The sequence below is a fragment of the Rattus norvegicus genome, chromosome 15 (genome assembly GCF_021556685.1).
Source record: "Rattus norvegicus strain SHRSP/BbbUtx chromosome 15, alternate assembly SHRSP_T2T, whole genome shotgun sequence".
In the NCBI taxonomy this organism is placed as follows: Eukaryota; Metazoa; Chordata; class Mammalia; order Rodentia; family Muridae; genus Rattus; species Rattus norvegicus.
In genome coordinates this window covers 3,125,407-3,141,899 of record NC_141548.1, presented here as the reverse complement: position 1 = coordinate 3,141,899, position 16,493 = coordinate 3,125,407, and the positions used below count along the sequence as shown (strand labels likewise).

At 40.6% G+C, this 16,493-nt stretch overlaps 1 protein-coding gene across 8 annotated transcripts in view; it reads left to right on the top strand.

Annotated features, from left to right (window-relative positions):
• The window catches only part of Adk (adenosine kinase), a 381,245-nt gene that overhangs the window by 111,935 nt on the left and 252,817 nt on the right, over positions 1-16,493 (top strand). For 6 of the 8 annotated variants that reach the window (XR_015637888.1, XR_015637889.1, XM_087585012.1 and 3 more), the window contains 1 exon segment: positions 9,239-9,317. The exons of the other annotated variants lie outside the window; for them this stretch is intronic. Coding sequence is in view for 4 of the 6 variants with exons in the window: in XM_087585012.1 (XP_087441138.1) it covers positions 9,239-9,317 (79 nt within the window). In the remaining 2 variants the exon portion in view is untranslated. 8 annotated transcript variants of the gene reach the window in all.

The following is a 16,493-nucleotide window of genomic DNA, read 5'->3' as shown; positions in this document are numbered from 1 at the left end:
ACGGAGGCGTGAGGTCAGGTGTCTGCACACACAGTACTGTCCCTGACACTGCCCGCTGAGGGGAAGGAGGCTGAAGAACCTCCTTTGATGTGTGTCACTTCAAAGCATCTGGTTTGTCTTTGTAGGAGCTGACATGGCCCTCTCTGCTCCCTTCTCCCCCTGTCTTCCTCTTCATGCTGGACCAGCTACTCTGCAATAAATAGTGTTTCCTACTCCGTCTCCTTTTCACCTAACACCCAGAAGACATAATTTTAGTACTTTTATTATAATCTCATTAGGTTTCTTAAATATTTTCTCTGCGTATATTTCTCCAATTCCTTTCCAATTTCCTCTCGTCATAACTCGCGATTGTGGGTCAGACGCTATTTGTATAGTCTTCCTCCTCCTCTAACCTCCATCACATGTCTTCTCTGAGATGTTAATGTGGAGCAGGAAGGCAGTCTGAACACTAATAAAGTCCAGGAGGAAGCCTGGGTCACACTGACGCTCAGTTGTCACAGTTCAGTCTACCTCGTTTGCCCCTTTTCCAGGCGCCTGAACTTCTGGAGCTTTCAGATGAGTTCAGTGAGTCTTAGCCTCATAAACTGTGAAATAGTCTACCGCCAACCTGTTCTAAGAGCGTCCGTTGGACAATTTATCCTTCTGCCCCCACGCCCTGCAAACGTGGCATGTCTCAAAATGCAAGTGCAGTTGTTAATGCCCACCCCTCTGCGGCCATCCCCTCCTTGACTTCCACTAAGTCTCCTAGACACTCTTCCCCCTTCCAGAGAGAAATGGTGACCTAGCGTAATCTCGGATTCATTGAGACGGTTAAATCTTCAAACTCCCTTCTTCCACCAACCTCAGAGAGAAAAGGGAAAGGGAGAACAGTATGGCGGGAGGTGCAGTCTGAAGGATCTACATTACTTATGGCTTTGATTGTCCGCTCTTGCTGCTTTCCTGTTTATGCCTGTCATGGTTTACGTCCTCCTTTTCCTGTTTTTTTCTTTTTGTTTTGTTTTGTTTTTTTGTGAGGCACCACCTACGACAACTGTTGGTTTTTGAGGTGATTTTTTAGCCTCCTCAGCTTGCCATTCAGCTTCAGCAGACACGTTAGGACGTCAGGTTACGAGCTACAGATGAGCGCAGGTGTGAGAGAGAGTGCCGCTGGGTCCAGCCTGTTCTTGAAATAGTCCTTACTTACGTAGAACCGTGCCAGCGTGCCTCTTTGGTGCCTTTGTTTATATAACTTCACATTTATTCTAGTTGTCAGCAGGAATGTTTGCTGTGACACATTATTAGTTACTCGGAATCGGAAGTTCAGTATGATCTGTTTGGATGGGGATTTAAATGTCTGCCTGGGTGTTTCTGATGAGTGATTTGTTTTTAATGTTTGACAGAGAAAAATGACTAGCTATTGCTCAACCGTTCTCCATATCCATAGCATAGATGTCTAGACCTTGTCTGTGATCGGAGAAACCCTGCCCCACTTACACCGTGGGCTTCGATAAAAACGAGCAGAAAGCAAGCCAATAAAGAAAGACGAGAAAGAAGAGCGTGTAATGTGTGTCTTGGAGTTTCCCGTGGGTAGGATGTCGTGCGTGCTTACCCAGAGATGCCACATGTCATTTCCAGGATCACTTTCCTTCAGTATTTTTCTTTTTCTTGCATGGCTTAAAAGTAAATGTCAAACAACTTACTGTTTAATGAAAACTGTAAATGGGTTTAGTGGAATTTAGTTGTATGTTTTCATGATAGGCTGAAACCTAGTGCACATGTCATTTATGTAAATTTAGGAGCAATCATTTTAATCATCTATACTTAGAAAGTCCTTTTCAACGGTATATTTGATTATCTCACAGGCTAAAAAACCTCCCTCTCCAGAGTTATAAATGGGAATAATTAAGCCCTAAAAAATTCTAGGCCTGAGTGGAGTAAGGGCTTATCTAAGCAGCACGTGCTTAAAACCAACTTTTTATCAAAGAAAATAACATTAGAAGGTAGAGAAATGACTCTAATTACCATCCTCGTGAGCTAATAGCCTGACTGACTTTGAACGACGGTTACTTTTCCATCTTTTTCAAATATCCTTAAATATAAGCACATGTGGGAATGCTCGTTGGCTTTTATCAGACTGACATTGGGCCGATTTTTTTTTTTTTAACCTCACTTGAACATTTGTGGTAAAAGATTTCAAAGCTTTGAGTCTTACAGTTTCGTATGGATTCCCTCCCCCGTGTTATTCTATTAACATTTGGTCTTAATAAGCACGTCCTGTTTGGCATTACCCATGTTTTACACTCATTATTTGTTTAGATGGGAAGTTTAGGAAAGAAAATGGAGAATCCTAGGACTGCTTTCTCAAGGCAGCTAACTTCTTAGAGTTTTTCTGTGAAGATTTTAATTAAGCGTCTTTTCCCCCCCTCGTATGTCTTACCTTCCTGAATGGTTTTAAATGATTGATGTTTGCTTCTATGCTGTGGTAGTGAGTCCAGCATGAGATCTTTTCAGATGTGGGTCGAGTGTGCGCGCTTCCCCTTTCTCTGCGTTTTCTTCCCCCACTTTATCCTGGCCCTGTGACGTTAGCTTCATTGAAAGTGGAAAGCGTTGCCCTAAGATAGAACTTTGTGTGTTTCCTGCTCATAATTCTTGTTTTCTCCGCAGAGAATAATTGTAGATATATTCTAGGCCATCATCATGGTACCCTGCATTTAAAGTAGAAGTTGCTTCACGTCAACCAGTAGGAAATTTACTATTTAAGAATTAATTAAAGCCAGGCATTGTGGCCCACGTCTTTAATCCCAGCATTCAGGAGGCAGAGGCTGATGGATCTCTGTGAGTTCCAGGCCAACTAAAACTATACAGAGGGCCCCTGTCTCAAAAAACACAAAACAAACAAACGAAAATTTAAGTTTTTTTTTTCTTACTGAATTTAAATTAAAATTTCCTGGAAAACTCCAAAATGCTAGCTTCCTTGAGCCACTATACTGGACCTCCAGTTTTCTCTGCATCTTCTGTTTTGTGACTTCAGTCGGCAGAAACCTCGTCTCATTTGCTGTTTTAATTGATAACCTGATGTTAAGTTGAATAAGGGTATGGGAGCCGCATAGCGTTATCAAGCCATCCTGAGAACAGTCTCGTATTCGAATTCCTTCTTAAAGTAAACATTTGGAGAGTTTTAGAGACTGATAGTGAAGGTGAGACAAGATGTCCGTCGAGGACAGACGTGCTCACCTGTTAAATGAATGGCTGCTCCTGCGGTTGGTTTTGGATGCGGTCTTGTGGGGCAGGTCGCCTTTCCAGTGCACCATCACTGAGCATCCTGTTTAGGAACTTGTCAAATCTGGGGACTGACACTTGGCCCTGAACCGCAGACTTTGGCATCTTCCTGGTGGGTTTCCCCTTCCACTCCATCAGTGCACTGGATTGGAGTTGGACATTTCTCTCGGAGCCAAAGCGGTTAAATGATCTGAGAGACACACACTTCATCTTCTTAGGAAGTTTCCACTCTCCTGTATTATAAATGACAGAAGTCCAGGATGTCTGCAGGACAGGGTTCAGAAAAGTTACGCATTTAATTCTCCGTCGAGAGACGGTAAGATAAAAAATGCCGGGCCCTGGTGAGGTTCTGGCTGTTGGTTTTAAGGTTATCAGTCTTTCCACACACACCAAAGTGACCTCAAAAGTCCACAAGCAGGAAAACTTTGGTTCATTAGTAGAAAACAGAAAAACAAAGGCTAGTGATAAGGATTTCATGTGAACTTTAACATGAAGTTCATTACCATACACTGAAGTATAGTGTACATAACAATTAACCCCTCGTATAACAGTTTACATTTTGTTGTCTGCACTGGGCAACAGTCAACAGAATTGACAATGTCTCATTTCCTAAGACACATATCTTTGTAATTAGCTTTTCTTCATAACCCCTCATCAATGACAGCTGATCCTAACCCCTTCCTTTTGCTGTATTCAGAAAGCCAGAGGAAAAGAGAGGTTTTGTGTGCCCACCATTGTGTCTGGCCTCTTTCACATAGCTCAGTGTTTTCCAAGAGTAATCCATAACACCAGTTGTCCATTTTTCCGATCCTAGAAAAGCTCCCTTCCTGTGGGCATAGCAGCTATTTTACTTATGAATTTATTTTCTAAGTAATAAGGGCACAGTAACTACTGAGATTCCTGAATTATAATAGTAGTCATGTGTTTCATTTTTCCCAAGGAATCACCAAACACTTGTTTTTCTGAGTTTCCTGCCAGCAGCGTCCCCCTTTATATGTGTAGCCTATTGTCAGTTACTGGTATTATCACTGCTTAATATTTTCATTTTTTCACTTCTTTACTGCAAAAAAAATGCATCACACTGTGTCTTCTGTGGATTTTCCTATAACTAATCATGCTGCTAACTAGTTACACTCACTAACTGATTGGCTGGCCAGGGTTTCCTTGTCAGCACAGAAAGGTGTGGCGGGAAGCGGGAGTGCGAGGGAGGGCGTTTCTCGGGGATAGTTTTGTGTAACATGAAGTATATTACCATTGTCAGTTATGCATTTGTTATTGTCCTTACTGGGGCTATCCGAAGAGGAAGTTACTGTTCCCAGCATTTCTGTCTAACTTTCCCATGTGGCTTGCTAGTTTGCAAACTTATTTTGGAAACCGTGTCTTAAAGGTGAGTAAGGAATAGATTGGTACACATCTTTAATTTTGGGACTTGGGAGGCAGAGGCAGGTGGATCTCTTGAGTAAGAACTGTTCGTCTGGTCAACAGAGTGAGTTTCAAGACAGCCGGAGCTACACAGAAAAACCTTGTCTTGAAAAATCAGAAAGGAAGGGAGGAGAGAGAGAGAAAGAGAGAGAGAGAGAGAGGTGTCACAGCATGTTCTCCTTCAAATCATAGGAGCAAAACTTACTTTCTGTTACTATGAAAATCTGTAGATTTAAGAGAGCGCCCTGATGGCTTTTCTGAGTTATAGTGAATATTATAGGAGACTCCCCCCAGTACTGTTCCTATTTGGATTTAATTCTCTTACTCTTTTGTGTGCACACACACAAATGATGTCTTTTAGGAGTTGGTTTGCTTCTTCCATGTTAGATTCCAGGGATGAAACTCAAATGGTCAGCTTCTCTGGCCAATTCTCACAGCTGCTGAGCCAAGCGTGTCACCCGGACTGGCCTTGACCTGACCGCACCTCTCCAGAGTACCTCAGTCGTGTGGGCAGGTGCAAGTGGCTGTTGTTTTTCTTTTTTAGTTTTGTGTGTAGGACTGTGGTTTGTGCACATCCGTGGTGCACGTCTGTCCCCGCTAAAGCCTGGAAAGAGTCTCACTCTAGAACTGTAGGTACAGGTCGTGAGCAGTCCGCGAGGGTTCTGCAAACCAAAGCTGCTTGTCCAGAAGACAGAGAGAGCCACCTTCCAGCCCCGTTCCTGTTCCTGCGCACGCGTGTTTCTGTTTTGAAGTACTAGTCTTTATTCCCGAGTGCTAGCTTCTCTAACTTGTATATCACAAAGCGTGTATTCTTTCCTTCTGCAGACTGCTTTTGTCAAATAAAACTTCTTGAAAATTGTTTGCTATTCTTCATTCTAACTTTATGAAATGGAAACTGGGGATCTTATGAGATGACCAGTTTGGTTTATTTTAGTTTTTTTTTAATGAGAGGAAGCAAAAACTAGGTACCATGTTTTGCTCTAACGTCGGTTCCAGTCCATCGTGGAACCCCTGACCTTCACATGACCTCCTTGATTAGTAACAATGACTACAGTGCTAGTTCCAGTCAGCCCTTAGCTGGGGACTCCTCAGCGTCTGCCTCTTCCCTCAGAAGTCAGAGCTCTCGCGGTTTCAGAATGCACATCCGAACACTGCACTCGCTAACGCTCCACGTTTGTGTGTGGTGCACAGTCTCAAGGTCTTTATTAGTAAGCAGCCAGTGTGTTAACTGCAGCTTTACCTATTACTCACTGGTCTTCAAGGCCTCTCTTCTCCCTGTACTGCTCTTCCTTTCCTCATTAGCAAAGCAGATGTAGAGAGAACCACATTAACTGTCCAGGCACTGTTATTCATGAAGGAGCTTGTGATGCGAACCTTACATTACTTAGATCATCTCTCCTACACATAGTATTTTTGATAGAAGCCAGGCTTTAGCTCTCACTGGCCTTTAATCTCAGTGCTCCCATCTCTCCAGGCGCTGGAGAGATGGCTCAACAGTTAAGAGCACTGAGTGCTCTTCCAGAGGTCCTGAGTTCAAATCCCAGCAACCACATGGTGGCTCACAACCATCTGTAATGGGATCTGATGCCCTCTTCTGGTGTGTCTGAGGACAGCTACAGTGTATTCATGTACATTAAAGATAAGTAAATAAATATTAAAAAAAAAAAAACCTCAGTGCTCAGAAGACAGAGGCAAGTGGATCTCTATGAGTTCTAGGCCAGTCTGGTGTACAAAGTGAGTTCAAGGCTAGCCAGGGTTATATAGGTAGTGAGGCCATATCTCAAATACCAACAGACTACAAAAACAACTTTAGAAAGGTAAGATGTCTTTTCTTTTTCATATAGTGTACTTCTTTTGAAATTCTGGCCTGAATTTCATGACATGAATCAAAGCGTCCTCATATAAAAATATTTAAATGTATCCATGATGAAATTGTGGAACACAGAAAAGGTTTGTATAAAAGATGCACTATGAGTGTTAATATTTTTCTTTCTGGTTATTTTCTATTAATTGTAAATAAGACATTCTCACATTGAGTGGAACTTCCTGGCAATTCCATTGAAATATAAACTATTCCAAATTATATCGGTGTTTTATAACAGTAAATGTTCATGCATAACATTTTTTTGTTCTATTGACTTTATATTTATTTGCTTCCTACTTTTGATACAAAGTCTCACTGTGTCTTGGCTGGCCAGGATTTCAGAGATCTCCCTGACACTGTCTCCCGAATGTGGGATCAAAGGATGTGTCACACAACCACACCTCCTTTTAATGCCATCATTATGTTTGTCTGTTGTAGTTGGCCGCTGTGTGAGTCATAGCTACACACAGCGTCCTAATCCCGCCCTGTAACACAGCCTGTAAATAATTACAGTTGCCCAGGTTCTTCCGTTGTCCTGACTCAAAGAGCGGATCTTGGATATTTATGTTGTTTTAGATTTTTGTAAGCAGCTTTTTACATGGAACTTTTTATGTTTTGCAGTTTTCTCTGGGAAAGTGCCCCAGAAATAGAATTTTGTATGAATTAGGTGGGGGCTGGAGGCAGAAGCAATAACAAAGAAACCCTTTATTATTGCTGGTCTTCTTTTCTGACATTTCTCAGTGGTGGATGTTAGATCACCTAAGTAGATCTTTTTATTTGTCTTTCATATTTTATGTTATGTTTGTGATCTGCCTTTTCATAGTTTCCTTACTTAATTATACCCTTTTACTGCCTGTTTAACTAGTCTTCTTGGAAAAGTGCTGTTCTGTTTTGGCTCTTTACAGATAGTTAGACAATCAAGTTTTCCTAAGTAGGTAGTTCCTCAGAAAGGAAAACATCTGAATTAAGAGGACTACACACACCAAATAACAATGAGGATGTGTCTACAACACTTGTGCATGTATTCACAGTAGGAAAAAATAGAAGCAATTTAAGTTTCCGCCGACAGATCCATTCATCAGTAACTGTGGTAGAGTGAATGCCACTACAGACATAAGCCTTTTGTCAGGCAGTTCTGTTGCTGTGAAGAGATACCCAACCACTGCAGCTCTTATGAAGGAAAGCCTGTAACTGGAGCTCACTTGCAAAGGGTTTCAGAGGGTCAGTCCATAATCGTCACGGTGAGGAAGCATGACAGCCTGCAGGCAGTCATGATGCTGGAGAAACAGAGTTCTACATCCAGATATGCAGGCAGCACAGGGAGAGCCACTGGGCCTGGCTTGAGTTTTTGCAACCCCAAATTCTACCCCCAGTTTCACACTTGGTCCAACAGGAGCACACCTACTAATCCTTTCAAGCACTCCACTTCCCATGCATTTGAGTTAGATGAGCTGGTGGGGCATTTGTATTCAAACTACCTCAAGCTGTGAGAGAATCTCAGTACCCATCCTACCAAAAGCAATCCACAGATTCAGTGAAATTCCCATCACAACTCCAACACTGTTCTTCACAGACATGGAAAGAGCAATTCTCAACTTCATATGGAAAAACACAAACCCCAGGATACACAAACATGGATATAACTGTGGTGTATTTTAAGTGAGTGAATATAGTTTGTGAATATATGTGTGTATATTACACTCATTCTCTGTGTGTGTGTGTGTGTGTGTGTGTGTGTGTGTGTGTGTGTGTTTGCAGTGCTGGCTGTTGACATTAGGGTCTCCCATGTGCTCTCTTCCTACTCTATTATAACTTAAAACTGTTAGAAGAAACTTCAGAAAGAAGAAAAGAAATGGGGAAAATAGAAAGATTGAGGAAACAAAAAAGTAGAACAAACTAATTCTTATTTCTGTGTAGTCTGGGAATCTTTACATTGTTCTAGTAAGAGCTTTCCTATGACGGATCAAACTTTTAAATTTAACTCCAAGCCTAAGGTGGAAATAGTTTTGCAAATGCATTGCTTAAAACCCATATTTTACTGTGTTTTTCATTACTACCTATTTCTTACGTTTGATTTTTGTTAGAAAATGTTTTGTTGTACGTTTGAAATTCCTTTCTAATTTTCAAAAAATTTCATGCTATGTAAAACATAATGTTTGGACGTCAGTACATCTCTTCTGAAATGTAAAGGTATAATTTTCAGGTCTTCCATAATGACTGCAAGGGCATTTTTTTTTCCTGTAGAAAATGCTTGTATGAATAAGGAAAAAATACTCATTTTTAAAATTCCTATAATTCTCGGATGAAGTGTTTTTGCTCTTTGGTTTTACTTTTGAGACAGCGTGTCCTGTAGCCCAGGCTGCCCTTGATCCAGCTGCATCACCTGATTGACCTTCCTTTCTGACCTTGTGTTTGCATCTCTCGCAGTCACAGGTGCACGCCACCCCAGGATTCCGGCTTTGATAGGCCACACGCCACACGCGACGCTCGTTTGGCTAATTTACTGTCTGTTTAGTATGATGGCCAAGTTCAGGCAGTACATATTTAGGATTAAAATTATCTATTTACGGGAGGAATTAATTTCTGGAGAAGAGTATATAATTTTAAGATCCAACTAATTATATTTACTTAGAGGAATTTGCATGCTGTGAAAACAGACATGCTCACTCACCTTCTACTGTGATTTTATTGTAGGTTTGATGAACTTGTAAAAAAATTCAAAGTTGAATATCATGCCGGTGGGTCCACGCAGAATTCAATGAAAGTGGCTCAGGTTAGTTAAATATTTTAAAAGTTAAAATGAAAATGTATCAAAATATTTTTAAACTTTTGGTTATTTTACATAATCTTTTCCAATTGTGTTGTCACAAAACCGTGTTGTTTGTTTTCATTTGAGTCTTTAATAGAACATCTAATAAGAATTACTTAACTGGCCCCTTATTGATAAGTTTGGAAATAATTCAGTGTGTTTATTCATCACTATTATTTTTGCATGCTATTGTTTAGAGAAGTTCTTATTTCATGGATAGCCCTGACTTTCATTTTGTAAGTGACATGTCTTTTTGTTTGCCTATAATGTCAGCCACTTCGCCACACTCATCCCCTCACCCTTCAGTGGCTCTGTGCCCTTTGTTACTTGAAAACAGAGTCTTGCTCTGTAGACTTGGATGGCCTAGAACTCACTATGTGAACTCTGCTTTGCCTCTGGAGCACTAGAGTAACGAGCAAGCCCTAAGTCAGGTGGTGTAACAAACGTCTTCTCATTTCATGGAGGAGAGTGCATGCACTTGTAATTTGAGGCATTTTACAGGCTGATTCCTGTAAGGAGGATCATGGATGTGAGGCTGGACTGGGAAACACGACGTCACCCCATTCCCAAACATAGCAAAACTCTGTGAATTTTGTATGTAACTTGAGGTAGAGAACGGTTATTGCTACAACATATTCACGATCTTCATTATATAAACATGTGGATAGAAATATGTATCCCATTGTTTGTCGTTTCCGTTTTGTTTTCATTTTGAGATCCGCTCTCACAATGTGGCTCTGACTGGAACTTGCCGTGAAGAGCAGGCTGGCTTCAGATTTAGTGATCTGCCTGCTTCAGCCTCTTGAGTGCTGAGAGTAAATCATGGACCATCAAAACTAGCCAGACATATGTCAGCATCTAAGTTGTGTGTTTTATGAATTTTAAACACATGCATATATTTATTTGCATATGAATATATATTTGAAAAATATCCAAGGCATTCAGTAGATACTGAAATAAGCAAATTTTAAAATAAAGTCTGCATCAAGAGCTAATATGATGGTAAGAGTTAATGTTAATTTTCAAGCTCCAATTCGTAAGAAATAGCTAATCACTGAAAGTTAGTATCTCACTCTGTAGTCTTAGTTCAGCTTTCGTGGACTAGGGTCATCCTTGTTTGTTAACTAATGGTTTCTCCTTGTATTCTAATTAACCTCAAGGACTGGAGAAATGTAAAACTGTGTGCGCTGTCCCTTCCTTTCCTCCCTTCTTTTGTTCTTGTTAACTCTTAGATGACTTAAGTGCACATTTTAAATGTTCCGCCCACCAATGCTTTAAATATTAACTTTAAGTGAAATGGCTTGACTTGTCAAGTCATTTCTATTGTGAGCTCAGATCAACTGGAGATGAAACAGCCAAAAGAGAAGCAAAGTCCGCTGTAGTGGGCGGTAACAGAAGCTGCTCAGACAAGCCGAGGGACACAAGTTGGATGCCTACCTGGGTTACACGCTGAATCTGAGGATAGCTCCAGAAACTTGGCAAAAATCTTATCTTAAGATTAAGATTCTAAAAATACTGTTGGACGTTGGGGGAGGGACGTGGCCCAGTATTGTGATGTCAGCACCCAGGAGGCAGAAGAAGATAGAGCTGAAGTTCAGAGTCAGCTATGGCCGTAATGTGAGATTTTCCCTACCTTTTCTTTAATGGCTGACGAGGTGCATGAGAGGGTGAAGGCACTTTGCTCCCAGCCAGACAACCTGAGCTCTATCCCTCGAATTCACAGGATGGAACTTGATAATCTGTGAAAGTTTCTATTGGTTTCTGCATCTACACAATACACACAACACAGAAAATGAAGTGTAATTTGTTTTTAAAAATCAAACACATAGAGAAAAGCCTTGGGCTCAGTGGTAGAGCGCTTGCTTGGCATGCACAAGGCCCTGGGTTCGGTCCTAAGAACCACATACAAAAATAATGACTTACATTTTTGATTTTGGATATTAATTTGTTGTGGCGACCATGTCAGAACATACAGATTGAAAGGATTAAATAACAGAAATTTATTTCTCAGATTTCTGGAGGCTAGAAGTCCATAGTCTGAGCACTGTCAGGGCTGTCTCTGTTTTCACTGCCCTCTTCTGATATCCTCTGATTGCCTTTTTCTTTGTATTTGTGAACAAGAGATCTCTGGTATTTGTTCTGTGATACAATTTCTCTTCCTTACGCTCACACCCTCCTGACCTCCTCTCATCGATTTCTTCCTAAAGTCTAAGGATTAGCGCTCTGCCCGGAGTTTAAGCAGAGTGTACAGGGATGGTGTCCTTCTATGCTCTTGGCTTCTCCTCACCCTTTTCTCTTCTAGGTCTCAGAAGCTCTTAACACTGGCTTACGAATCCTCTTATTTCCTGGGGCTCCTTAGTATTTCATGTTAAACTATTAGTACAGTTTTGTTGTTGTTCTTTTAATGTTTATATTGCCTACTCTATACCTATTTAAAAGTCTACTATCAAAACAAACGAATAAAGTGTGGAGAATTAAAAGTCATCAGCAAAGATGTGGGCAGTTGGAGACCTTGTGACCCAGGGATGAGATTATTTATGGTATCACTGCTGTGGAGAACGGGTTGCTACTTCTTCAGTGAATTAAAGCTGGTATTAACCTCATGACCCAGGAGTTTCGTTTCTGCATACGTTAATTTGTTGATGACCTCTTAATACGCACAGTTTGAAGCACAAAATCTCCTATGTAATTGTATGTGAATGAGCCCTATGGTGTGGTAGATAACTAGAGTTAGGTAGTTCCTGCAGGTGGACCCTGAAGAGTGGGTCAGTGTTCTTATAAAAGGTCCCTAGGGAGTTTCTATTGCTTTAGTGAAGTAAGTCATTCACTCCATCACATACTTTATGCCTCTACTAATATGTGGTATCTGTTGTAGTCTGAGTCATGGAGAGTGTGAAGCGGTCATTCTCAAAGGCCGAGATTAGCACGAATGAGGAGTTACTGTCCACTTTGTCCAGAGTTTCATTTTTTGCAAGATGAAAAGTATTCTGACCTGGATGGCAGTGTCATTTGCACACAAGCCCCATAAATGGCCTTCATGCTAATGACCTTGTATGCCGTCATGTGCTCTACAGCGACGTTGAGGGTATTCAGAGATCTCGTTACCTCAGTGATGGATTGTGTAGACAAAGCCCGTGTCATCCTTGCACCAGTGAAATACCTCGTAACGAGTCTCAGGAGATAACAGTCGCTAAGTTAGAGCACGGCTGTAAAGTGATTAGAAGAGTCAGTTTTTGTATTATGGATAACTTATTGTAATTGATCACCTATAAAGGATTTTACTCATTTATTTAATAATGAAGAAACATTTGCAAGCCAAGAGTATGGACTTTGCAAATGCTTTTAACCTTAGGAGTCAGGGGGCAAAGCTAGGCAAAACTCTGAGTTGAAGGCATCTGGTGTGTACAGTAAGTTCCAAGACAGCCAGGGCGAAACAGAGAAACCCTGTCTTGAAAACCATGCAGTGAGAGAAAGCACTTGTTCTCGGGAGCCTGGGACTATATTATAAATAGGTTTAAGTTGAAGTTTTTGTTTTGATTTGTTATTTGAGTGGATTTGAAGCTATCAGGGATTTATCCGCCTTTGGGGGAAATAGACATGGTTTATCTATAGGTAAGATTGAGTCCTACATTGGATGGAACTTGTAAGAGTTAAACTAGATAATGAGTTTTAGAATTATACTACTTTTAAATGATGATTTAAAAAGTACTAGGCCTAACCACATTAACCTACTTCTTTATGAATTTTCTTAATCTAGTGGCTGGGGAGATGGCTCAGCTGTTAAGAGCACAGGCTACTCTTCAAGAGGGTCTGAGCTCAGCTTCCGGCATCCAGAAAGTGGCTCACAACCATTTCCTGGGCATCTGAGCCCCTTTCCTGGCCTCTGTGCTCACTGCATGCCTGTTGTCCACAGACATACATGCGGACAGCGTTTTAATACTCACGAAAAGATAAAAACAATGAATTTGTTGATCTTTGCAATTTAAAGTTCACTTGTTCATGAAGAGGGCTACCAGATTACAACTGCCATCTTCTTCTGTGATGGGATTTTTACCTTTCTAGTCTTCTGGCTATTTTTTTTTCTTTCTGATTGGTGAGCTCAGTACATCTTCAAGTTCTAATTTATAATGAGAGTAGGATAAGCGTATTTATGGACTGTGTTATGAGACGTTGGTTGGGTTTCCAGCAGGTACTGATAGCAGGAACTGTTTTCAATGTTAAGTAGCTGTTCTGCAATCTGCTATCTGCGTTAGTCATCATCTTCGGGAAGAAACAGTGACCTAAGTCACCTGTCTCCTCATAAAATATAGTCTGGAAAATATATTTAGAGTCCCAGATTCTTCAATCCTGATGCAGTATTGGTATGACCCTCAACTTGGATAAATGAGAAACTGAACTTGGCCGTAAATCTTTCTGGAAGTCAAGGCAAGTACAGTAGAAGACTAGTGTTAGTGTTTGTCATTCAGTCGTGGACTTTGCATCGGTAGTTGATGTAACATTTTTAATACTGTCGTCCTTTTGTGTGTAAGTTTTAAGTTATAAAAAGAAGCCAATTATATGGCTTCAACAAAACCAACGTCCAAACATTAACACACATGTGGGTCAAGTGACTATGGCGTTGTCATGGTAGCACACCAATAACTGGATTTGAGACAGAAACCAGTGTAACTGGGCTACAGTATAACAAAGAATTGTGGGCTGGACGTGGTACCAGAAAGACCGTGAAAGCAGATGTAGAATAAGACAGCTGTTTCCCAGTCAGCAGCTTGGTGAAAATGAACTGGCCCTTCCTCAACATAGTGAATTCCCTTAGCCATTCCATAGGCATCAACGACATAAAGTCTCATTCAGAACCAGAAGGCTGTAATCTAATGGCTCCTGAGACAACCCCGGGAGCATTTCTTCAGACAAGATCTTCCTCTGTAAAGTTCACATCTGTGATTCTTCTCGATCAGACTCCAGAGGGTTGGGAACAGTTTTGATAACAACGTGTTGACCTGGTTACAATGTAGATTTCATTTTGTCTGATATTGCCAGTAATCGTATTTTTTTATACTTTAAGCGATGTGACAGATCATGTCAAAAAAAAATGTTCCTGAAGCCCCTATGTATTTTGATTTACTTAACTACACTGAAGATTTTAACGGAACCACAACTATATATGAACATATGTTTGTCGATGTCCTGCTCACATATAAATCTAGTCTCATGCATATTTGACAGGCAGTAAAAGTACGGATTTTGGCAGTTTCTACACACTTGTTTGTTACTGTCCTGTGGTGTGTTTTGTGAGATAGGGTCGGTCACACTGCAGCTCACCGTGTAACTATAAACTCAAGAACGTTCTGCCCATGGGCTTCTACTTTCTAAGTACCGCATTTAAAGGTGTATGCCACCCAGTGTCACTCAAGACTTATTTTTACATGTTTCTGCATGTGAGCACCCCTTTCCCTCATCCCCACCCCAGTTTGGATTCTGGGAACCAAACCCAGATCCCTTGGGAGCAGCCAGTGCTCTTATCTGCTGAGCCATGTTTGCAGTCCTCCTCACATTCACTCATCAAAGAGCAACATCTGTGTTTCTACATAGAGCATGGGGAAGGAAATGCGATTTTTCTTACCTGTGATATTAATGGTTTCATTAAACATATTTTCACATGCCCAAATTGACAGCCACAATTAACCAGACCACCCAATTTCAGTGTGTGGTTTTCTTTATTTGCTAGGTTATTTATTTTTTTAAATAAAATGAAGTTAAATATTAAAACTATGTATTTCCATTCACCTTTCAACTTTTTCAAATGATATTTAATATAATTTCCAACTTGAAAAACACAGAAGAAGATTGTCATGCATGTGAACCAAAAAGATGTCTTTGGTATTAATTTATGGCTCAGTGGCTTAATGGTATCTGTCTAGCATGTGCAAGACCCTGGTTTCAATCCCCAGCTCCTAAAAGATAAACAGAAAGATAACTATCATTGTCCACAGACAGACAGAAACACAGAAATACCAGTTGCTAAATACAATAGAAACTTGGAGGCTGAGGTATAGAGATTACAAGTTTAAGGTTAGTTACATCAAGACCCCTGTTCCTAAAGGGATAGTTATTTGGGACAAATAACAGAAATGCGGACGCAGTTTTTCCAGAAGTGTTTGATGATATTTGAGCGTGCTATAAAGAAGCTGGCGGAAACTCGTTCAATAAAATACTGGCTTCATTTTCATGTGACAAAAGCACTTCAAACCTATAGATTAAAAATTATTTTCCAGAGAAGCACACTGAAATTCAGTAGGATTTTATTTAGCCCCTTTACTAAAACTTTACTTCAGTTCTGTTTTTGACATCATAAATTCTGACTAACTGCTTTAAAAACAAATTATTAATTTTTTTAGAATGAAAATTTTACACAGCAGCCACTTGGCTTCAGTGTTCTCAATTGATAGACATTTAAGTCATAGGTAACTCATTTTAAAAATTTCTTACTGGTTTATAATAAAGATTTTTATACATACATTAACATAATTTGATCACAGACACTTTCCCTGCCCCCTCTGATTTGCTTTCTTTTCCATACTAACTCCTTCCCTGTGTTTTTTCCTCCTGGAGGGGCCACCCCTTTTTGTTCTTTTCCTGTTTCATGGAATCCTGTCAGGCTAGGTCACGTTCATGTCTTCAGGTAATCAGAGCTCTTGTGAGCCTATGAGTAGGACGGCCAGCTGTGTAGAAGCGGCCTGGAAGATAGCCTTCCACCTCTTCCTCCTATCGTGTCTTCTGGAGAGAGAACTGGGCCGAGTAGATGCCCAGCGTGTGAGCGTGTGAGCATTCATCTGTCATTCTTGCTCAGCACTTTATGCAGATAGGAGTCTCTCCAGTGACTGCCACATGCAGGTAGAAATAACCCTGTGTGACAGATCGGGAACTGCGATCAGCAGTGTGTGTGCTGCGCCCTGAGTTCAAATCACCTCATGGGATTTATTCTCTAGCAAGTAGTTTTCCATAGAGATGCAAACTAATCTCTCTAATAGGTCTGCTCACTAGTAAATAAAACCTTCAGTAATTCACCACCACCTTTCTTTGTTTAATATCATAATAGACCGATACTAAAATCTCTTCAGTTGTAGTTCCACTCTTAAAAAC